General features: G+C 45.8%; 1 protein-coding gene across 1 annotated transcript in view; it reads left to right on the top strand.

The window, feature by feature from the left end:
* Positions 1-3,944: 3,944 nt before the first annotated feature.
* The window catches only part of ACACB (acetyl-CoA carboxylase beta), a 158,539-nt gene continuing 137,687 nt past the window's right edge, over positions 3,945-24,796 (top strand). Inside the window, exons 1-2 of the mRNA XM_025402909.1 lie at positions 3,945-4,054; positions 23,060-23,721. Of these exons, the coding sequence (XP_025258694.1) occupies positions 23,144-23,721 (578 nt within the window). The 5' untranslated portion in view covers positions 3,945-4,054; positions 23,060-23,143. The remainder of the gene's footprint in view (positions 4,055-23,059; positions 23,722-24,796) is intronic.

Consider the following 24,796-nt stretch of genomic DNA (forward strand, 5'->3'; position numbering starts at 1 on the left):
AAGAGCACAAGAGTGAAACTCCATCTCAAAAACAAAACAAAACAAAACAAAAACAAAAAAACAGGCTACTCATTTTGATGAACTCTTCGCTATGTGGTAGTTGCTTTTTTCACGTGTCAAGTCTGCTATGTTCCTGCACTCAGTATGCAAAGATGCATAAAAGGCAGTCTTAGCCTTTTAGGTGAGGGGTTGGCAAATTTTCTGTGAAGGGTCAGATGGTAAATATTTGAGGGTTGGCAGTTACCCGTTCTCCGTGGGAACTGCTCAACAACTCACTGCAGAGAAAGCGGCCATGGGCAAAATGTACAGGAACGGGTGAGGCTGTGTTCCAATAAAACTTTATTATTTATGGACACTGAAATTTGTGTTTAATATGATTTTCATGTGTCATGAAATCTTTTTTTTTTTTTCTCCTAAGCATTTAACAAATGTGAAAACCACTCCTAGCCTGAGAGCTATCGGAAAACAGGCATCTGGAGCCATAGTCTGCAGACCCTCGTGTGCACTCACTGTCAGTGCAGTGGGAACAAAAAGCAACGGCTGGGACAGCCCAGGAAAGAAGAAATTTCCCACTGGAGGGAATGTCTCAGTAGATATTGAACTTCCCAGGCCACAAAGAGGAACAAGAGCACTCAACAGTGAGGAGCTGGCCTCTACAAAGCCAGGAGCCGCATGCTGGATATGGAGCTAGAAGGTTCCACGTGGCAAGGTTTGGGAGGCTTCTGAGAACCCGGCCTAACGATTGCTGTTGCCTCCCTTTTCAGGTGAGTTAGGGAGATCTCTGAAAGCTTTCGGAATTGGTAACACAAGGAAGTCATTTATTAGCAAATGTACTGGAAACGTCCAGTTATAAAATAATTAATTGTGTGAAAATCACTGCCTGCTTTTGATCTGTGTCCAGCAGGGCAAGGTCAGGGACTGTAAATTGTTTGCATTTTTTACAGATAGACTTTAGCATGTTGCCAGTATGCTTGTATTATTAGATAATATATCTCTCTGTTAAAATTCACTTTCTGCTTCAGTTTGCTCCTTATATAAAAGTCTTAGCAAAGGTGTTTGGTGGAGAAGCAAAGTTTTTGGCGTATGCGTGTGGTGTTGGCTTTTCATCCTTGCCAAACCTTCAAGATTTATAAGGAAAAACAGGTTGCAGGGAGGTGCTCTGGTTTACTTTGAAAAGACCCCATGTGCTGACTTGTGCTGACTCAAGCTGAGGAAAGCTAGAACATTCCTCTGCTGGAAATGGCCTCCTTATTAACAGTCCTTCTGACACTGTAATTTGGGTCTGATAACAGAAAGTTCCTTTGTAGTTTAACTCCGTGGGAACTTTTTTTTTTTTTTTTTTGAGATGGAGTCTCTGTGGCTTAGGATGGAGTGCAGTGACTCAGTCATGGCTCACTGCAGCCTCAACTTCCTGGGCTCAGGTGATCCTCCTGCCTCAGCCTCCTGAGCAGCTGGGACCACGGGTGTGCACCACCGTTCCTGGCTAAGTTTTTAATAGAAATGGGGTCTTGCTATGTTGCCCAGGCTAGGGAACCAATTTTTAAGTTTTTGAAATATGCTTGGAAATATAAATATTGGTGAGCAGAGCAGACCAGGAGATCAATAATTTTTGTTCTCTGCTTCTTAGTTGTGTATATAATATGTTCTTTTGTCTCTCTTAATGATGTTTGGGGTGAGGGTGTGGGAGACGAAGGTAGGGAGGCTTCCAACAAGAAGCTAGTGCTCCTCCAGCCTAGAGAAACTAAAACATACAAAAGCCAGACTCCATCCCTGGAAATTCTGATTTAATTGGTAGGGGAAGGCATCTGAATTCTCATAGAGGGTCTGGTTTGCAGCAGAACTGGTGATTTCTTTCCAGGTGCCTTGTTTTGTTAGACCATGTGGTCACTTAATAATTTTTTTTGGGCCAGGCACAGTGGCTCACACCTGTAATCCCAGTGCTTTAGGAGGCGAGGCAGGAAGATCGCTTTAGGCCAGGAGTTCAAGACCAACCTGGGCAACATAATGAGACCTTGTCTCTTAAAAAAAATTTTTCTTTTTTTAATTAAACAGAGGTGGTGTGTGCCTGTAGTTCTGGCTACTTGGGAAGCTGAGGCAGGAGGATCATTTGAGCCTAGTTCGAGGCTACAGTGAGCTATGATCATGCCACTGTACTCCATCCAGCCTGGGCAACAGAGCAAGTTCCTATTTCTAAAACAAAACAAAAAATGTAACTTGATACCTGTGACTTTCTGAAACTAAGAGCTGCTTGAAGAAATATATTTCTATTCCTGTTCTTGTGTTTGATGGAAAGTGTTTATTAATAACTTTGGTTTCAAACCTTCCAATTATATTCTAGAAAATACCTGTATCTTAAAGAAAGAGATAGTATCTAGGGAGAACTGAATCACTGCAGAGTTCTTCATCTGTACGTATGGGTATGTCTAGTCTTTTTGAATGTAATGAATTTCATGAGAAGGATATTAAGTGCTTATCATGAGTAAGCCCCTGCGCCAGAAGCTCAATCTAAATCATTTCATTTTCTCACCCATATGGTGAAGTAGCTGATCAGGACACTGAAGCTCAGCCATTTGCTCAAAGTCACGGCTAATGGAGGGAGGATTCCAACTCACATCAGCTTGATTTCAAAGCCTAATAGTCCTGCCACTGTCAACACCCTGCCTAGATCATGATGATTTGGAATCATTGGGAAAGATTTTTTTTTTCATGTCATAAAGTTAGAAGCCTAAGAATTTTTTTCAATGGAATTTTATTAAAATGTCCTTGAATCACAGATGGCTGTCCCTGGAAACATAGGTTTGTTTGAGAGTCACCTCTTTCGTTGTCTTAATAAATAGTCTAAGAGCCATCACAAGGGCTACTGTGGCTAGAGAACATATGACACGGGCCGGGCACTGTGCAGGCATTTGAGCCGCATTCCTTCACCCCCGGTTCCTGTAACATGTACCTGGTGCTGTGAGGTTACAGCTGATAACGCTGGGGTTTCCAGAGCACGTGCTTCCAAGTCCAGAGGAGAAAATCCCAAGAAGTCCAATATTCAATGGCCGTTCCTTACTGGAAAGTAAGCCCAGAAACGAAGTAGCTGTGAACAGGCTGCACCAGCCCCAGTAGCAATTTCCATTTAAACCTTTTTGCACAGATCCCGTGCTCAGCGCTCTCGCCAGTTTCTCCACTTGCTGTTTAGTAAGGCCATCCTTGTTGGCAGGAAGTGGGGCCACTGAACTGCTGTTCCCCCTTCCCTGTTGCCTGAGCACAATGTGCTCCTATGTGGTCTCCGCTTTCCTGCTGCCTAGTTGGCCGGGCTGCTCCAGTTGGGCCTTAGAGGCGACCTTTGTCCCACATGCCAGCCCTCCCCACGTTGCAGAACACTGTGTAACTGCAGTGTGTGCTGAATTTCCTCTTCTCTGCTCAACCCTAGCAAGAGCCAGTCGACCCTGAATGAGAATGTGGGAATGGAGCTGTTTTTTTCTTTTATCCCCACGTCTCAAGAAATTGGAAACATTCCATTAAGTGGCGTGATTCGAGAGAGTTTCGCCAAATCTTTTCAGGGGAGAGAAGCCAGGTGACCTGATAGCCATCGTCACCTTCCCATTCACGGTTTTCACCGGGGGCTTCTCAAATAACCAACACCTGTAGGCAGTTAATTTTCAGCATGTCACAGGAGGGCCCAAACGACTTTGTGCCTAACGCTTACGACAACATGGACTTTAGATTCCTCGTGGCTTCAATAGCGAAGAATTATGAAATAAAGCGAGTTATGGGATTAAAAAGCAGATAGCAGAACTCTCCCAGGAGTAGCCAGGGCTGCGCAAGTGGTTTGGCGTGGGGTCTTTCTTGTCTTTGCCCTGGGTTGTTGCTGCTTTGAAGGTTAAGTGCTCCAGGGATATTTTTAAACAGCAGGAGCTGGTTAATCTAAAAGTGACATTTGCAGTTCCCACAGTAAGCAGCTAGCAGGCTTAGATTCAGGCCCTCAGCAAACACGGAACCTGGAAAATGTAACCCTGAATGCACGGTTGGGAGGACATGGCAAGAGAAAAGCGGCAGGAAGAAAGTGGTAAGTCAGCTCACCCCTCCCCGGGGTCCCGGACCATTCTGCCAGTGTCCAGGTAAATTCGAACCTGTTGTATAGTGAGAGCAGACCCTGTACGAAGGCGTGCACTTGGGATCCCTGGGGAAAAATGACTCCTGTCATGTTTGAAGGAAGCTGATCAGATGACCTCGAAATGTAATGCAGATGAAAGAAAAGGGCCTTTCTTTGCTTCTGTAAATGGTGGTGTGGATCCCTGGACATGCTTCCATATAAGTTCCACAACGTTTTATGAACAGTTCTATGTTGTTTGGTTTTTTTGCCTCCAAAGCTACTGTCTTAAGGAATAATATTCTGTTTCTGTTTCCTCAAATGGTTTATTTATTTATTTATTTATTTATTTATTTATTTTAAAGCAGACTAATGGGCCAGGCGTGGTGGCTCATGCCTGTAATTCCAGCACTTTGGGAGGCTGAGGCAGGCAGATCACCTGAGGTCAGGAGTTTAGGAGCAGCCTGACGAACATGGAGAAACCCCGTCTCTACTAAAAATACAAAAAATTAGCCGGGTGTGGTGGCACATGCCTATAACCCCAGCTACTCAGGAGGCTGAGGTTAGGAGAATCGCTTGAACCCCGTGGGCGGAGATTGTCGTGAGCCAAGATCACGCCATTGCACTCTAGCCTGGGCAACAAGAGTGAAACACCATCACACACACATACAAAAAATAATAAATAAAGTGGACTAAGGCCAGGCACGGTGGCTCACGCCACCCAGCACTTTGGGAGACCGAGGCGGGCAGATCTCTTGAGGTCAGGAGTTCGAGACCAGCCTGGCCAACATGGCGAAACCCCATCTCTACTAAAAATATAAAAATAAGCCAGATGTGGTGGCGGGCGCCTGTAATCCCAGCTACTTGGGAGGCTGAGGCAGGAGAATTGCTTGAACCCAGGAGGTAGGGGTTGCAGTGAGCTAAAATCGCACCACTGCATTCCAGCCTGAGTGACAGAGCAAGACTCTGTCTCAAAAAAAAAAAAAAAGAAGAAGAAGAAAACGAGACTAACAGTAAAGCATTTGTAGTGGTCCTATATCCTATATTCCTAGGAAGACATGACTTTCTTTAAATTTTTAAAAAACGCATTGCAAAATAATATGCAAGTTAAAAGGTCATGCAGCACCGTGCAAAAGTCTCCTCGCTCTGTTGTTCCTGTCTAACCCTCCTCCTCCAGGTAGCCACTGTGCACATTTTGGTATACACCCCCTAGACCTTTTATTCTGTGCACTCACACTGTACACAACTATCTCCCTCATGTCTATTGTGATTACTTTTACTTTTTAATGTCAATGGGCATCCATATAGGTTGGGTGACCAACCATCCCAGTTTTCTCAGGACTGGGGAATTCCCGGGACACGGGACTTGCAATTTAAAAACTGAAAGTTGAGGATATCATTTTATAAATTGCATGATTCTGCTAACAGTGACGTGGAGTTCTTTACAAGATTTCTTTTTTTTTTTTTTTTTTGAGACTGAGTCTCGCTCTGTCGCCCAGGCTGGAGTGCTGTGGCCGGATCTCAGCTCACTGCAAGCTCTGCCTCCCGGGTTCCCGCCATTCTCCTGCCTCAGCCTCCCGAGTAGCTGGGACTACAGGCGCCCGCCACCTCGCCCGGCTAGTTTTTTGTATTTTTTAGTAGAGACGGAGTTTCACCGTGTTAGCCAGGATGGTCTCGATCTCCTGACCTCGTGATCCGCCCGTCTCGGCCTCCCAAAGTGCTGGGATTACAGGCTTGAGCCACCGCGCCCGGCCTTACAAGATTTCTTTTTATGACTTCTCCAAGTTTTAAGTGGAAAGACCCAGCCAATCCTAATTCATGTGATTTAGAGATGAAAATATCTCCAATCTGTAACTTTCTTTCAGAAGCTCTTCAGAGTTTTATTTGCTCCTGCTCAGGTGTTGTGTAAACTTGCTCATACTTTCAATACCTTTAGGTCTGAGACAGAAATTCGAGTATTACATTACATGAGATACCCAATCTTCGTGGGGAAATAAAAATTTTAATCTTTTGAAATCGAGGTTTCCTCAAAGTCTTATCCCAGTAGAAACTTTGGAATACCTTATTCTTTTTTTTTTGAGACAGAGTCTCGTCCTGTCACCCAGGCTGGAGTGCGGTGGCACGATCTCGGCTCACTGCAACCTCTGCTTCCCAGGTTCAACCAATTCCTCAGTCTCAGTCTCCCGAGTAGCTGGGATTGCAGGCAAGCACTACCACACCCAGCTAATTTTTTGTATTTTTAGTAGAGATGGGGTTTTGCCATGTTGGCCAGACTGGTCTGGAACTCCTGATCTCAGGTAATCTGCTCACCTTGGCCTCCCAAAGTGCTGGGATTACGGGCATGAGCCACTGCACCCAGCCTGGAATACCTTGTTCTTATGCTTCTTCTGAATTTGTGATTCAGTGACTTCTTACTTTAAAGTAGAGTTCACCTGTACCCAGGGAAACCAGGAAACACAGTTAGAAATCTTGCATTTGATCCGAAAAATGCATGCACATTTCACATTCAATCCTAATAGATCTCTCTGTTTGCAATGATAATAGTAAATTTATTACCGTAGAGTAAGGTGATTTTCTAGGAAGATAGACCGTGTTCATTTATTCCAGGAATCCGGGGATCTTTGTATCAGAGAATCCAGGCTGGGCACAGCAGAGAAACCAAGAGATTGATTATTGGGTAGTTGGCATACCCCAGGTATTCATAATTATGGAATCTCACATAATTCTGATGACAATCCTAGGAAGGAGGTTTTATTTATTCCATTCCACAGGCCAGGAAACCAAGGTTCAGAGAATTTCCATGATGGGCTCAGGCCAATCAGATAACAAATGGCAAAGCCTCCACCCACGTCTGCTGTACTCCAGAAGTCCTGCTTTCCGGGCTCATACCTTAGCCACTCCGACCCATGCTGGTCCCCCAGAAAACAACTACACATAGAAAAGGTCCCTTCAGACCAGACACAGTGGCTCATGCCTATAATCCCAGCACTCTGGGAGGCTGAGGAGACAGATCACTTGAGGTGAGACAGGGTCTTCGGCCAGGCGTGGTGACTCACATCTGTAATTCCAGCACTTTGGGAGGCCGAAGCAGGCAGATCACTTGAGGCCAGGAGTTTGAGACCAGCCTGGCCAACATGAAAAAACCCCATCTCTACAAAAAATACAAAAATTAGCCGAGCCTGGTGGCATGCACCTGTAATCCCAGCTACTCAGGAGGCTGAGGCAGGAAAATCTTTTGAACCTGGGAGGCAGAGGTTGCAGTGAGCGGAGATCGTGCCACTACACTCCAGCTTGGGTGACAAAATGAGACTCTGTCTCAAAAAAAAAGAGACAGGGTCTTGCTCTGTTGCCCAGGCTGGAGTGCAGTGGCACGATCTCGGCTCACTGCAGCCTCTACTACCCTGGGCTCCCATCTCAGCCTCCAGAGTAACTGGAACTACAGGGACATGCCACCATGCCTGGCTAATTTTTTTTTTTTTTTTTTTTTTAGGTAACAGGGTTTGCCATGTTGCTCGGGCTGGTCTTGAACTCTTGGGCTCAAGTGATCCTCCTGCCTTGGCCTCCCAAAGTGCTGGGATTACAGATGTGAGTCACTGTATCTGGCCGCCAGAGTATTTTCAAGCAATTCTCAGAGCCAGATATCACACTGTTTTCCCCATGATACATTAGCACACATCTCTAAAAGACATGAGGTTGGTTTTTTTTTTTTTAACCATTGCCATAATTATATCTATCTAATACAATGAATGATAATTCCTTAATCTAGTACCTAGTTCATGCTGACTGTCCTCCAGGTGTCTCAAAGATGTCTTTGAACGGTTTTATTCAAATCAGGACCCACAGGGGTTCTCTTAAGTCTCTTCTCATCTGTAATAATCAGCAACTCCCTTTATTAAATGCCAGTTACTTATTGAAACTGGGTCATTTGTCTCATAGAATTTTCCATATTCTGGATTTGGCTGATTGCATCTTCCAAGTGTCATCTAACATGTTCTTCTGCACCTATAAATAAGTACTAGGTCAAGAGGCTTGAATAAATTCAGGTGCAGATCATTGGCAGGAGTATTTTGAAAGTGTTTTTCTGTGTTTTCTCTTGCATCATGTCAAGAACATAAAGTTCAGTTATCCTACTTTTAGTGATGTTGGTTCATTAGTGAGTTTAGGGTATCAGTCTGACCTCCATCGTAAAGTTCCCTGTCACCCTCTTGCCAAATGACTTTACAAGCTGCTGCTGAGCAAAGCCCAGATTATTGTTTCATTACTGTAGTCATTTTCTACTTCCATCAGTCTTTCTGTGCTTATTAGCTCCTGTTGTTTTTCTTTGATGTTATTTCTGGGGTTTTGTTTTGGTTTGGTTTGGTTTGGTTTTTGAGACAGGGTCTCTCTCTGTCACCCAGGCTAGAGTGCAGTGACATGATCTTGGCTCACTGCAACCTCAACTTTTCAGTTTCAAGCGATCCTCCTGCTTCAGCCTCTTGAGTAGCTGGGACCACAGGTGCTCGCCACTATGCCTGGCTAATTTTATGTATTTTCGATATAGATGAGGTTTCACTATGTTGCCCATGCTGGTCTCAAACCTGAGCTCAAGCGATCCTCCCACCTTGGCCTTCCAAAGAGCTGGGATTACAGGCATGAGCCACTGTGCCCAGCCCAACTCTCATTGTTCTATACTACACGACTTTCCTCAACCATTTGCTTACCCTGAAATACAGTCCCTGAAAGGCAGAGTACATGGTTGATTATGTCCTTTTTTGGGGGGCGGAGGGCGGGGGGTAAGTCTATTTTCAAAGTAATGAGTGGCCTAGCAGCCATGAAAAGTATCAACGAGTTGTTTTTGTTTTGAGTGGTGTTACGACCTCATGGTTTTAAAAGATATTTTGATGTGTTTCAATCCACTGCAGTCATCATCCGTTTGCAGCCTCTTTTTGGCATGCCATGCCTCTGGAGGGTCCTTGTTTTCAGGCAGGAAGATATCTCAGCTCATCATGTACATTTCTGCCCCAGCCCTAGAATCAGCCATTTCTCCAAGGAGTCCTGGTTCCTTTCAGTGGGAAATGACTTCAGCAATTTCTGGAGGGATAATTCAAGTGATAGGCCTTTAGACAGCGGAGCATGTTTTCCATTGGAGGTGGAAAAATGGCTCCTCTTACTTTCCTTCAAGGCAGGGGCTGATCTGGAACCATTCAGGCCAGTTTTGCCTGAGATGTTAGATTCACCACATCAAGAATTTGATTTGAGCCAGGCATGTGGCTTATGCCTGTAATCCTAGCACTTTGGGAGGCAGAGGTGGGAAGATTGCTTAAGGACAGGAGTTCAAGACCAGCCTGGGCAACATAGAAAGACCCTGTCTCTACAAAATATAAAAAAAAATTGGCTAGGTGTCGTGGTGTGCACCTGTAGTCTCAGCTATTTGGGAGGCTAAAACAGGAGGATTGCTTGGTCCCAGGAGTTCGAGGCTGCAGCGAGTTATGCCTGTGCCACTGGACTCCAGCCTGGGTAACAGAGAGAAACCTTGTCTCTACACACACACACACACACACACACACACACACACACAAAAGAAGAAGAAGAAAGGAAAAAGAGCACTTACAGTGTACCAGGCATTGCGGATGGGCATCTTTCTGGGTCTGTATTCTCAGAGGGCCCTGGGAGACTCAATCATTTGAGTAATTTCCTGGCTGAGGGAGAAGCTGAAATGTATAGACTTCTCTTAAATATGTTTTGTTCCCTGAAGTTGTTCCAAAATCAGAGGCCTTGAATGCTGTACACCCAAACTCAACTCTAGGATGGAGTGGTTTGGGATTCGGCACAAAACCAGAGATGTAGTAATCTTTTGCTTACTCTAGCGGTACTGGCTGGGATTCACTGAAGACCCAGACGCTCTGACATGTAAGTTTGAGAACTGCTGACCCTCTTTGGGTGTCTTTTTCAGACTCCGATTCCACCAATCCAATAGGGTAGCCCATTAAACAATTGAATCAATGACCCGGTCACCTCCACCTATGACAAATCGAGCTTTAGAGTCAGGTAGCCCAGCGTTGAATGCCATGTATACCTTCAAGCGGTGTGACTTCGAACAAGTCACTCCACCTCTCTGGACATTGGATTCTCATGTGTGAAATGGGGTACGTGTAAACAAGATGCTTACAATGGAAGGCATTATTGGTATTATTCATTTTCAGAATAAAGCTCTTACTCAGGAGTTCAAGACTAGCCTGGGCAACAAAGTGAGATCCCGTCTCACATGCCTGTAGTCCCAGCTACTCTGGAGGCTGAAGTGGGAGGATGGCTTGAGCCTGGGAGGCAGAGTTTGCAGTGAGCCGAGATCACGCCACTGCACTCCGGTCTGGGTGACAGATCCTGAACCTGCCTCAAAAAAAAAAAAAAAAAAAAAAAAAAAAGAATAAAGCTGTTAGTATTTGCAGTCAGGGAGTGTCAGGGAGCAGACTCACTCCCTATATTCCTAGAGATGACAGTTACAATTATTTTGCTGTGCCCGAACATTCGTTCCTCTGGGATAAGGGAGCATGGTGTGTCACCAGTGCCATCAAGCACAGTTGCAGGGGAAGGTGAGGTTCTTGGATCACACCAGGGGGTGTGCCTTTTCAAGTCTTCCAGTTCGCAGGGAGGGTAGACCTCCCACCACTGCCACCTAAAAGTTGTCACATATCTTCTTCAGATGCAAAAATCTTAAAGGATCATCCTTCGCAACACAACTGATATGCTAATCACAGCTCCTGCTTTAGGAACTTTGGCAGAGTCCCCAAGAGTAAATTCTGCTTGAGATGTCCTGGTCCCTTGGCAGCCTGGTGAGCTCCTATTCAACCTTCAAAGTCCCAGTGCAGATGTCCTTTACTTTTTGCTCTCCCTCACGTCTGTCTTCAACCTGGAAGGTGTCTTCTCTGAACTGCCTTCTAGATGTGGCTTTTCTGAGATTCTAGCAATTAGATCTTTTTTTTTTTTTTTCTTTTTGAGACGGAGTCTTGCTGTGTCACCCAGACTGCAGTGAAGTGGCACAATCTCGGCTCACTGCAAACTCTGCCTCCCGGGTTCAAGTGATTCTCCTGCCTCAGCACCCCTAGTAGCTGGGATTACAGCTGCCTGCCACCATACCTGGTGAATTTTTTTGGTCTTTTTTTCTCTTTTTTTTTTTAGATGGAGTTTCACTCTTGTTGCCCAGGCTGGAGTGCAATGGAGCAATCTCGGCTCACTGCAACCTCCACCTCCTGGGTTTAAACGGTTCTCCTGCCTCAGCCTCCCAAGTAGCTGGGATTACAGGCATCCACCAACATACCCAACTAATTTTTTGTATTTTTAGTAGAGACGGGGTTTCACTATGGTGGCCAGGCTGGTCTTGAACTCCCAAACTCAAGTGATCTGCCTGCCTCAGCCTCCTAAAGTGCTGGAATTACAGGCATGAGCCACTGCACCCAGTCAGCAATTAGATTTTAATTTTTAAAGTTTTTCTTTATTTGGACAGAACATACCTATCTCCCCCAAAGCCTTTCCAAGAAGAAGAACCCAAAATCTAGAGAAGTATTTTTGTTGCTTTTTTTTTTTTAAAGCAGTAATAGATGGACTTTTTCCCCCCAATTTAATTAATTAATTTGTTTTCCAAGACAGGGGTCTCGTTATGTTACCCAGGCTGGTCCTGAACTCCCGGGCTCAAACAGTCCTCCCACCTTGGCCTCCCAAAACGTTGAGATTACGGGCATGAGCCACTGTGCCTGGTCAACTTAATAAATTATCAATTGACAAATAAACATTGCTTATTTCTTTGTGGCATTTTAAGTTCCTTAAGAATGGACACAGGCTGGGCACAGTGGCTCAGGCATGTAATCCCAACACTTTGGGAGGCCAAAGTGGGAGGATCACTTGAGGGAAGCCTGGGTGACAAAGCAAGACCCTTTCTTAATAAAAAATAAAAAAGAATGGACACAGACAGATTTAAAAACAAGCCCACAACTCAAAAACAGAGCAGTGACCCTGACAGTCACTTAGGATGTTTCCTGGAGTTTGTGGACAGAAATTCTGCACGTAGAGCAGGAGAGTGTGAGAATTAGGAGCTCAGGCTCCAAAGTGAGGCCACGTGGGTCTTAAAAGTGTGGGCTTAGGGAATGACTGAGCCTCGGTTTCCTCGCCTATGAAAGGAGCAGGACCCTGCATGTAAAGCTGTTAGCACAGTGGCTGTCATAGGCCACATACGTGCCAGCAACACAGAAAAACACTCACTGTGACGTACTAGGAATCACTTCCTCTTTCCTGCAAAACTCCCCAACATTTCCTTTCTTCCCTTCTTCAACCCCTATGTGGGCATTAAAAAAATAATCCTCTCCTGAAATAACCTAAAAAATGGTCTCCCTGGGCCCCCAAACATACCCAAAGTCCTTGGGAGCATCTTCATTGGATCAGGGAACAGATAGGATGTTAATTCAGCTTGGTCCATGCTGCTGAAAGCCCAGAGACTTCTCCCCTTTGGAAAAATGCCTGCCCCTGCAGGGCACCACCCCCTCCACCCCACAAAGCAGTTCCAGGCTGCAGGCCTGGGAAGCTGTCTTTGATGGTGGGATCTGCCTGTCCTGCCTGGGCTGGCCGATCCTTGGAGAGTGGCTCTGATACCTGACCAGGACAGACAGGTGCTGTGAACCAAATGTGAATCCTTTCTGTCCATGAGTGGAGGAAGATGCTCACAGCAGAAGCCGCACTCACCATCACCTGCCTGGTTCTTTCTGTTCGGTGCACCAGGAAGGGGAGGCTGTATTTGATGTTGAGTGACTACATGAATCTTGGTTGGTTCTCCCAATAAGGTAGGTGAGGCTGGGTATTTTGCCTCCTTTTCTAGATGAGGACACTGAGGTTTGGAGAGGGGAGGTGATTTGTTCAAGACCACAATGTCTATTGGTGGCAGAGTCCTGCAGCGGTGGCTCACACTGCCTGAGGTGCTCTGAGTGCAGATGGTGAATGCTGATGACTCAGATGTGTACAGCCCAACTGCACCCAGCACTGTACTCAGTGCCCCAGGGGGATGAACTCATTGAACTCTTAACAACCCAGCTATGATGTAGGTACCATCCTTATCCCCATTTTGCAGATGAGGAGACTGATGATCAGAGAGGGCGTTTAACTTGCCCAAGGCTTCCCCAGCTTATAAGTGGCAGAACCGACATGTGAACCCAGGTCAGTTTCCAGGGGACCGAGCAAGGTGCCCGGTGACAGTCGACTTTGGCTGCCAATCATGCGTCAATATAGTGGACGCACTGGCCTAGAGCCGAGGGTCTTGGTTGGTCTAAGTCTTTGGCTGTGTGGCTGATTGCACATGTGAACTCCTGGCCACCGTTTGCTCATCTACAAAACAAGCACACTGATTTGATGATCCTTGTGCTTTCCTGCATTCAGCTATAGGTTACAGCAGGTGGTTTTTGAGAAACTCTGATCTGTGACACCCCGGACCTGCAGGCTGAGTGCGGGTGAAGGCATCCGCCAGTCAGCCTCTTACGCCCTGGCAGCCACACTTGGCCTGTCCCCACCAGTTTAATTAATCTCTGAATTTGCAAAAGGACATCGTGCCACTTGCTGGAGGGCCCTTGACCACCCCCTCTTCGTCCCGATACTGTTGCTTCTCTTTCCTGCCTGGGCTGGCCTGTGTGTCCAGCTGACCATTCGTGCCCAATATGGCCAAACACAAGTTGTCCTGAGTCTCACCCTCTCTTCTGGTCAGGCGTCTGACAGATGAACCCCTTGGAATATCTGTCAATGTTGTTTTCCCGTCTACCCAGGGCTGTTGTGATTACAGGAGTGTTTAAAGCCTATTCTGGAGACGGAGAGTTAGGCAAGAGGGCCATTGCATGAGCAGCAAAGTAGGGCTAAGTGCAGTAATGTGGCAAGTCGGAGGGAGGTGGCCCTCGAGCCCATGAAGCCCCTGGGAGTGCAGATAGCCTCTTAACTACCTAAGCTTGAGGTCAGGAGAAGGCTGAGGGAGGACCTTTGAAATGGCTTAAATTTACGGGTGACAGATAAAGGCATGCTGCACTGACAACTTGGGTGAATGCTCACCCATGTCGGAGTGCTGGCCAGTCCAAGCCCCGCCCCCATGGCCTGATGCACGCCACCAGCCGCCTGCTGAAAGGTGACACTCTGCCAGCTGGGTTCCTTTAGTCACCCTGTGGGCGCCTGTCAGCCTTACTCAAGAATGGAGCTGGTGGCTGCATCCCCAGTGACGGTAAGTGGCAACAAGTGCTGGGGAGTTCATCTTGGTAGGAGGAAAGATCCAAGCATGGATGGGGATTGCTGGGTGCTGACATTCTGTCCCCTCTGTCCTTCAAAGACCTCTCAAGGCATGGGGATGTGTGTGCTGTCAGGGGATCTGGAAAACAGACTCCTGACTCCCGTCCTTGCCCTGCCCTTACCTGGTGACTGGCCAGCACTTACCGGGACTGAGCAGTTTCTTGTGTTCATTGTGGTGAAGGCGACGATCGCTCTTTCACCAGGCAGCTGTTGCTTGGGTTAGGTTTGCAAGACATAAAAATAGCTTTGTCTGGCATCTGGTTTTCAGGTCAGCTGGGCTATTTCAGCGAAGGGCAGCAGCCTGTCACGACAGCGTCCACAGAGTTTCACTGGAAGGGCTCCTCTGGCCTTTCCTGCTCATGGAATCAAACTGCACCATCAGTGCTCATTCTTCACCACGGCCCCCCGATCTGGCACTGTTAGTTTACATGTCGATCTGCGGCTGTGTCTTAAAGGTACACAGCCAGGTGTCTGTCTGCTTTTAGGATCATATCTACACACTCCTTGTACCACCTGCTGCCTTATGGAATTTACTTACCTTCACTGTGGTGGTGGGACAGTGGAAAAGGTACAAACAAGGGAAAGTTACTGATCCACAGTTTACCAGACTGTAAAATGGAAGTCAAATAATGACAATGGCAATAATAATGTCCATTGGGTTTTTCCTTTGTTTTCTTGAGATGGAGTCTCACTCTGTCACCCAGGCTAGAGTGCAGTGGTGTGATCTAAGCTCACTGCAGTCTCTGCCTCCTGGGTTCAAGTGATTCTCCTGCCTCAGCCTCCCAAGTAGCTGGGATTACAGGCGTGCGCCACCATGCCCAGCTAATTTTTGTATTTTTAGTAGAACGAGGTTTCACCTTGTTGGCCAGGCTGGTCTCAAACTTCTGACCTCAGGTGATCCCCCTGCCTCAGCCTCCCAAAGTGCTGGGAATACAGGTGTGAGCCATCACGCCCGGCCCCATGGGGGTGTTTTGAAGATTGGAGGGAGGTGGTGGTAAGGGTCTTGGAAGCTTGAAGACACTCCACAAATTTGATGGCTTATGTATATGGTTGCTATATAGGTACAGATGTTATTCAGAGAGCAACAGTGAGGTGAATAGGGTGAGAATTCATATCCCCATTTTATTTTATTTTATTAATTTATTTTTGTTGTTGTTGAGACAGAGTCTCGCTTTGTCGCCCAGACTAGAGTGCAGTGGCCGGATCTCAGCTCACTGCAAGCTCCACCTCCTGGGTTCACGCCATTCTCCTGCCTCAGCCTCCCGAGTAGCTGGGACTACAGACGCCCGCCACCTCGCCCGGCTAGGTTTTTGTATTTTTTAGTAGAGACGGGGTTTCATCGTGTTAGCCAGGATGGTCTCGATCTCCTGACCTTGTGATCCGCCCGTCTCGGCCTCCCAAAGTGCTGGGATTACAGGCTTGAGCCACCGCGCCCGGCCTGGTATCCCCATTTTATAAATGAGGAAACCGAGGCTCAGAGAGTCTCTTCAGTAGCTTTCTCAAACAGTTCCCCAATTCATCTCTGTGTATTCACTTGGGAAAAGTTCTTATGTGGGGTGATCTTTGGGTCCCACGTCATTACTCTGCAAAGAAAAAGGAAAGGCTTTGAGGTTTTTCATGTAGGTAATCCTGGCAAGGAAGGTTTGGGCTATTAGATCCAATGGAATACCAGATTGTAAAGGATTTGCAGAGTGAGAGAAGGGCTGAACTGGGGAGGAGAGCTGGCCACTGCATTCATCAGAGCCTCTGCTGTACAGCTTGCAGTTTCACCTGCCATCCCTCTATCACGTGGCATGCGTGTGTCTAACCATCTTGCCCATCGACTCATCCACTCACCTTCTCTCCCCACGCACCACCTACTCATTCTTCTGTCTGTAGTTAATCAGCCATCCATTTGTCCAGCCAGCCAGGATTTTCTAAGCAAGTTCCCGAAGAACTTACATCATGCAAAACTTGCGTAATTTGATTGGCTTTTCAACAGGAATCAATGTAAATAATATATTCTCACGCCTCATAATTCACAACTGTTGTAGCACATTTTTGTCTTGATGCTGCACATCTCTCTCTTTCTCTCTCTCTCTCTCTCTCTCTCTCGTTGCCCAGGCTGGAGTGCAGTGGGGTGATCTTGGCTCATTGCAACCTCCCCCTCCTGAGCTCAAGCAATTCTCCTGCCTCAGCCTCCTGAGTACCTGGGACTACAGGCACACACCACTGCCCATGGCTAATTTTTATGTTTTTTGTAGAGACGGGGTTTCGCCATGTTGCCCAAGCTGGTTGCAAACTCCTGAGCTCAAGAGATCTGCCCGCCTTGGCCTCTGAAAATGCTGAGGTTACAGGCATGAGCCACCGTGCCTGGCCTTGATGCTGTACTTTTCTAAGCAATAATTTAAATATTTTTTAACTGGGGTAGAGGGATGCCCACCCTATCTATTTTATGTACCTGCTGTTTCTTATATCTTACAATTTCAAATGTGCACATTTAAAATTTGCCTAAGATTGGTCATATTTGTATGAGTTGTTCTCCTCAGCCCTCTTTCAAAACTGTCATGGAGATACTTGGCTCATTCTCTTGGTGCTCCTGAATGCAGTTTCAGAAATGAGAACTTTAAAAATCAAAATTCCAGCTTGGTTCAAGACATTGGTTGGTGCTCAATGTGTGTGCGTGTGTATATATATATATATATATATATATATTTTTTTTTCATTTTTTCAGCACACAGTTTTTTTCATTTGTTTTGTTTTGTTTTGTTTTGTTTGAGACAGGATCTCACTTGGTTGCCCAGGCTGGAGTGCAGTGGTGCAATCATGGCTCACTGTAGTCTTGATGTCCCAGGCTCGAGTGAGCCTCCGGCCTTGGCCTCCCAAAGTGCTGGGATTACAGACGTAGCCATCACCCCCAGCTTGCACACAGTTTTTGAGCTCTTACTCTGTGCCAAGCACCAAGCTGGGTACAAGGATCCAAAATGAATGACACTTGGTCCATGTCCCCAAGGACCACCCAGTCGGTCAGGGAGAACAGACAACCAAACAAGCCATTTCCATGCCATGTTGTCTGTGTCACCATGATGGAAGTCTGTACCCACAGGTGGACTGCTAGGCCAGGATGGGCTGGGCAGAGAGCCCCAAGGGAGTGGACTACTTTCTAAAGCATTTGGCCACTGTGGCCAGTAGAGGGCGTGAGAGGGAGTGGCCACTCAGCAGGGGTCAGGTTTAGAGGGGCCCCGTATGCCCTTCTTTCCTGGGGAGGATGTAGGATTTAATCTGTTGGGCCTCTGGGGAAGCCAGGACAGCTTTTGCAACATTTTTGGCAATGTTCTCTGCCAGCTGTTAATTTCAAAATTTTTCCTGAGGGCATGTGTGAGCCAGCTGTTTCAGGACTCGGACCTTTGTTACAATTTTAAAGATTTTCTTGAGAATTTACTATGTGTAAGAGAAATAGTAATAGCATGAAATAGACTTTGTCCCCAGAGATTCCCGGCTCACCATTCAGAGGCAAAAGGAGACGGGAAGGCAGGGACTAGGCAGAGGGGTTGAGACCAGAGATTCACAACCAAAGGACAGTTTTGCCTCCCATGGGACATTTGTCAATGTCTGGAGATGTTTTGGTTGTCCCAGCTGATGGAGGTAGAAGCTACTGATATCAAACAGGCAGAGGTCAAGGGTGTTGCTCTACATAGTATAATGCACAGGACAGCCCCCACCACAAAGAATTTTCCAGCCCTAAATGTCAGTAGTGCCATGGTTGAGAAATCCTGGGTTAAGAACAAGGCATGGGCATCAGAAAGATAGCCATAGTACTGCTATGTATTTGTTTGAGTCGTTTTTAATTCTTTTGGGATATACCTTGGAGTGAGATTGCTGGATCACATGATAATTCTATGTTCAACTTTTTAAGGTACCACCAAACTCTTTTCCACAACAGCTCCACCATTTTAAATTCCTACTGGCAGTGGTTAAGAGTTCCAACTTCTGTACCTCTTCACCAACACTTGTTATTCTCTCTGTCTCTCTCCTTTGGGTTATAGCCATCCTAGTGCATGTAAAGTAGTATCTCACTGTGATTACATGATTTGCATTTTCCTGAAACCTAAGCATCTCGAATATCTTTTCATCTATTTATTGACCATTTGTATATCTTCATTGGAGCAACGTCTATCCAAGTCCTCTGTCCACTTAAAAATTGGGTTGTTTGTCTTTTTGTTGTTGAGTTTTAGGAATTCTTTATATATTCTGGACACTAGACTCTTATTAGATGTATGGTTTGCAAATGCTCCTCCCATTTGGTAGGTTATCTTTTCACTTTCTTGATAGCATCATATGATTCACGAAAGTTTTTAATCTTGATGAAGTCCAATTTACCTATTTTTTCTTATGTTGCTCATACTTGTGGTGTCATATCTAAGAACTGATTGCCAAATCCAAAGTCATGAAGATTTACTCCTATGTTTTCTTCTAAGAGGTTTATGGTTTTAGCTTTTATATTTAGGTCTTTGATCCATTTTGAGTTAATGATTTTATGTGGTATGAAGTAGGGGTCCAACTTTATTCTTGTGTGTGTGGAAATCCAGTTGTCCCAGCACCATGCGTTGAAGAGATGATTCTTTCTCCATTGGATGGTCTTGATATCCATGTCAAAAATAGATTGACCATAGATGTATAGGTTTCTATTCCATTGGTCTGTGTGTCTATCTTATGCTAAATACCATGCTGTTTTGTTTACTGTAGCTTTGTAGTAAGTTTTCAAATTGGGAAATGTGAATCCCCAAACTTACTTTTTAAGATTGTTTTGGCTGATTGGGGCCTCTTGAAATTCCATATGAATCTGTATATTCCATTGGATAATATGGACATCTTAACAATAAGTCTTCCAATCCATGAGCAAGGTATGTCTTTCCATTTATTTAATTCTTCTTTAATTTCTTTTAGTAATGTTTTGTAGTTTTCAGTGTACAGGTCTTTCACTTCTTTGGTTAAATTTATTTCTAGGTAGGAAACAGTGTGATAGGCAATAATAGAAAAAGGAAAAATTGAAATTAAACATATTTATTTCTAGATGTTTTATTCTTTTGAATGCTATTATAAATGGAATTGTTTTCCTAATTTCCTTTTCAGATTATTTACCACTGGTATATAGAAATACAACTATTTTTGTGTATTTACCTTGTATCCTGCAACTTTGCTTAATTATTTTTATTACCTCTACAATACCAAGGTTTTCTGTGTGTGTATTATCTGGCATTTTCTACATATAGGACCATGTAATCTGTGAATAGAGGTGGCTTTACTTCTTCCTTCCTAATTTGGATGTCTTTTATTTCATTTTATTGTCTAATTGCTTTGTCTAGAACTTCCAGTACAGTGTTGAATAGCATTGGTGAAAGTGGGCATCCTTGTCTTATTCCTGGGTAAAGCTATCAGTCTTTCCCCATTGAATATGATGTTAGCTGTGGATTTTTCATAAATGTACTTTATTATATTGCAGTTCCTTTCTGTTCCTAATTTTCTGAATGTTGTTATCATGAAAGAGTGTTGCATTTTGTCAAATGCTTTTCCTGCATCATTTGGGATGATCATGTGGTTTTTTTCTTTGTTCTATTAATGTGGCATGTTACATTGACATTGAGCCACCCTTGACTGACTTTTCTTAAAAAAAAAAAAAAAAAAAAAAAAGAAGAAGATTTTGAAAGGAAAAAACCTTTCTGACCCTGTGTACTACCTAGAAAATAGCCTTGGCAACATATCAGTAAATTCTGCTGCTGAAAGTGTGCAAGAAGTACTTGGATTGTTTAGTTCTGGGAAATATTGAGAACTTTTCCACTTCCCTTAAAAACATTGTGTTGAAATTTAAAAAGACAAAGCTTTATGGCTGGGCGCAGTGTCTCACGCCTGTAATCCTAGCACTTTGGGAGGCAGAGGAGGGCGGATCATTTGAGGTCAGGAGTCCGACACCAGCCGAGCCAACATGGTGAAACCCCATCTCTACAAAAAATACAAAAATTAGCCTGGCATGGTCATGGGCACCTGTAATCCAAGCTACTAGGGAGGCTGAGGCTCAAGAATCTCTTGAACCCAGGAGGCAGAGGTTGCAGTGGGCCGAGATTACGCCACTGCACTCCCACCTGGGCGACAGAGTGAGATTCTGACTCAAAAAAAAAGTTTTTTAGATACCAAATTGACCTGCTGAGCTTTGTGGTCCTGCTTTTGTAATGCTTCTAGTATATAATTGTGGCAAAATTGGTTCAGATATTTCAACACATAGACAGAGGTCCCATTAAAAATTTTTTTTTGAAATAGGGTCACACTGTGTTGTCCAGGCTGGAGTGCAGTGGTGGCATCTTGGCTCACTTCAACCTCCGCCTCCCAGGCTTTTCTTTTCTTTTTGAGACAAAGTCTCACTCTGTTGCCTGGGCTGGAGTGCAGCTGCATGATCTCGGCTCACTGTAACCTCCGCCTCCCACGTTCAAGTGATTTTCATGCCTCAGACTCCCGAGTAGCTGGAATTACAGGCACCCACCACCATGCCCAGCTAATTTTTGTATTTTTAGTAGAGACAGGGTTTCGCCATGTTAGCCAGGCTGGTCTCAAACTGCCAACCTCAGGTGATCTGCCTGTCTCAGCCTCCCAAAGTGCTGGGATTACAGGTATGAGCCACTGCGCTGGGCTCATTTTTAAAACAAGATTTCCTTTGAATAACAATGATCTATTCGTTAGTAGGGCAGAGTTAGGGTGACAGAAAGCGGTGTGGGTTAGAGATTGGAATACCTGAGTTCATTCTTTCAACACACACTTGTAAGCCCTTACCGCATACCAGGCAATGGTCTAGACCCTGGAACCGAAAACACTCCTGAGGCTTGTTGGGCTTCTATGCTAGTTGTAAGCATACCACACGCTGGGGATGATGGTGCCCTTCCTCCCTCCAGGGCCATGATGATGACTGACTATATGATAATAATACTAGAATGATGATGATGATGACAGAAGCAACAATTCCCTTTCATTTATAAAGTGGAATATAATTAAGAGTCTTTTTTAAAAAAAATAACAGCTTTGGCTGGGTGCAGTGGGTCACATCTGTAATCCTAGCACTTTAGGAAGCCAAGGACCACTTGAGGTCAGGAGTTAGAGAGCAGCCTGGTCAACATGGTGAAATTCTGTCTCTACAAAAATACAAAAATTAGCCAGGCATGGTGGTGCATGCCTGTAGCCCAAGCTACTCAGGAGGCTGAGGCAGGAGAATTGCTTGAACCCAGGAGGCAGAGATTGCAGCGAGCAGAGATTGCAGCACTGCACTCCAGCCTAGGCAGCAAAGCGAGACTCCATCTCAAAACAAAAAAACAAAAAAGCCCAGCTGTTTTGAGAGATAAGTCACATGGCATACAATCCACTCATGTAAAGGACAAGTCAATGTTTTTTAACTCTATTCATAGAGTTGTACAACCATCACCTCAATCTGCTTTAGAACATTTTCCTCATCCCAAACAGACACCCTACACCCTGTAGCCATCACCCCCATCCCACTAGGTCCTGGCAACCACTAATCTGTTTTCTGTCTCTCAAGATTGGCCTGTTCTGCACACTTCATATACTTGGAATCATATAACATGTGACCTTTTGTGATTGGCTTCTTTAACTTAGCAGTTTTTAAGGTTCATCCACATTGTAGCATGTATTGGGCCTTCAATTCTCTTTCTTTCTTCTTCTTTTTTTTTTTGAGATGGACTCTCACTCTCCTGCCCAGGCTGGGGTGCAGTGGCATGATCTGGGTTCACTGCAACCTCCGCCTCCCAGGTTCAAGCGATTCTCCTGCCTCAGCCTCCTGAGTAGCTGGGACTACAGGCGCCCGCCACCATGCCTGGCTAATTTTTTGTATTTTTAGTAGACAGGGTTTCACTGTCTTAGCCAGGATGGTCTCGATCTCCTGACCTCATGATCCACCTGCCTCGGCCTCCCAAAGTGCTGGGATTACAGGCGTGAGCTAACGTGCCTGGTCTTTTTTTTTTTGACAGACTGGAGTGTAGTAGTATGATCTCGGCTCACTGCAACCTCTACTTCCCGAGTTCAAGTGATTCTCATGCCTCAGCCTCCCGAATAGCTGCGATTACGCCACCAAGCCTGGCTAATTTTTGTATTTTTAGTAGAGATGGGGTTTCGCTATGTTGCTCAGGCTGGTCTTGAACTCCTGGCCTCAAGCAATCCACCCACCCCAGCCTTCCAAAGTGCTGGGATTACAGGCCTGAGCCACTGTGCCCAGCCAGCCTTCTTTTTATGGCTGAAGAATGTCCCATTGTTTGGATCCACCTGTTTATCCATAGATCGATCGATTCTGTTTCTACAATCATCAGTTAATGAATATTTGGGCTGTTTTCACATTTCTACATTATGAATAATGCCGCCAGAATGAAGTCCCTTAACGTACACTATTACCTCATTTAGTTCTCACTCGCATAAACGTTTATGATATACATTGAGCAAGTGTTGCTATACCTAAATTAGAGGCAGGAAACTAAGATCCAGAGGGGTGAAGGAATATGTCCAAGCATGTTTCAGGCAGAGCAGGGAGGGGAACCCCATCTCTCCCCCGGTCCTGTGTTTCTGGAATACACAGCACCCCGACAGCCTCCCGCCCCACTAGCTTCTTTAGGAGAGAAATCATTTGATTATGTAATTCCTAAAATGTCTCTCCTTTTCTCCTTACAGATTTTCTGAGTGGTCTTGCTTCTTTGTCTATCTTGTCTGATTTTCTCCTGTCTGACCTTTTCCTGGTTAAAAATCTGGGGGAAAATGACGGACTCCAAGCCAATCACCAAGAGTACATCAGAAGCAAACTTCATCCTGAGCCAGGAGCCCTTTCCAGCCTCTGACAACTCAGGGGAGACACCGCAGAGAAATGGGGAGGACCACTCTCTGCCCAAGATTCCCAGCCAGGCCGAGCCAGCCTCCCACAAAGGCCCCAAAGATGCTGGTCGGCGGAGAAACTCCCTGCCACCCTCCCACCAGAAGCCCCCAAGAAACCCCCTTTCTTCCAGTGACGCAACACCCTCCCCAGAGCTCCAAGCCAACGGGACCGGGACACAAGGTCTGGAAGCCCCAGATACCAATGGCCTGTCTTCCTCAGTCAGGCCCCAGGGCCAGCAAGCTGGCTCCCCCTCCAAAGAAGACAGGAAGCAGGCAAACATCAAGAGGCAGCTGATGACCAACTTCATCCTGGGCTCTTTTGATGACTACTCCTCCGACGAGGACTCTGTTGCCGGCTCATCTCGTGAGTCTACCAGGAAGGGCAGCCGGGCCAGCTTGGGGGCCCTGTCCCTGGAGGCTGCTCTGACCGCAGGTGAAGCTGAGACCCGTGTCCCCACTATGAGGTAACGTGTCTTTTCTCCTTATAACCGAGGAGTGCAGAGTTCAGGTGGGGTCCACACCCTTCCCAATCTGTGCCCACCTTGGTCAAGCCATTTGCTGATGCCAACACTTCAAGAGTGGCTGTGCACAAAAGGAGAAGACACGAGCCTTCTCAGAAGCTTCCTTCCTTCCTTCCTTCCTATCTTCCTTCCTTCCTTCCTTCCTTCCTATCTTCCTTCCTTCCTTCCCATCTTCCTTCCTTCCTTCCTTCCTTCCTATCTTCCTTCCTTCCTTCCCATCTTCCTTCCTTCCTTCCCTCCCTCCCTCCTTTCAAAATCATTCCTTGAGGCTGGGCGCAGTGGCTCATGTCTGTAATCCCAGCACTTTGGGAGGCCAAGGCAGGTGGATCACTTGAGGTCAGGAGTTCAAGACCAGCCTGGCCAACATGGTGAAACCCTGTTTCTACTAAAAATACAAAAATTCACCAGGCGTGCTGGCGTGTGCCTGTAATCTCAGCTACTTTGGGGGCTGAGGCAGGAGAATCGCTTGAACCCAGGAGGCGGAGGTTGCAGTGAGCTGAGATGGCATCACTGCACTCCAGCCTGTCTGACAGGGCGAGACCTTGTCTCAAAAAAGAAAAAAAGGAAAGAAATCATTCCTCGTGCATCTACTGCATGCACAGGGCTCGATGCCATGAAACTGACTTTCTAGAAGACCTCAGCCTTGTTGGGGAAGATGACCTTGTGTGTAGTTATAATTTAAGATGAATGAGCCAAGGCTGGCAAGAGCCACAAGTAAGGATGGTAGTCTAGAGGGAGGGGCAGTTCTCTCTGCCTCCTAAAGAGACATTGATTCATTCATTTTTTTTTTTTTTTTGGAGACAGGGTCTTACTCTGTCACTCTGTTAGCTGAGTGTACTGGTAGGATCATAGCTCACTGCAACCTCAAACTCCTGGGCTCAAGCAATCCTCCCACCTCAGTGCACTCCTGGGCAGCTGGGACTACAGGTGTGCACCACCACACCTAGCTAATTTTTAAGTAGAAATGGGAATCTCACCATATTGCCCGGGCTGGTCTCCAACCCCTGGACTCAAGCGA

This window comes from Theropithecus gelada, chromosome 11 (assembly GCF_003255815.1).
Source record: "Theropithecus gelada isolate Dixy chromosome 11, Tgel_1.0, whole genome shotgun sequence".
In the NCBI taxonomy this organism is placed as follows: Eukaryota; Metazoa; Chordata; class Mammalia; order Primates; family Cercopithecidae; genus Theropithecus; species Theropithecus gelada.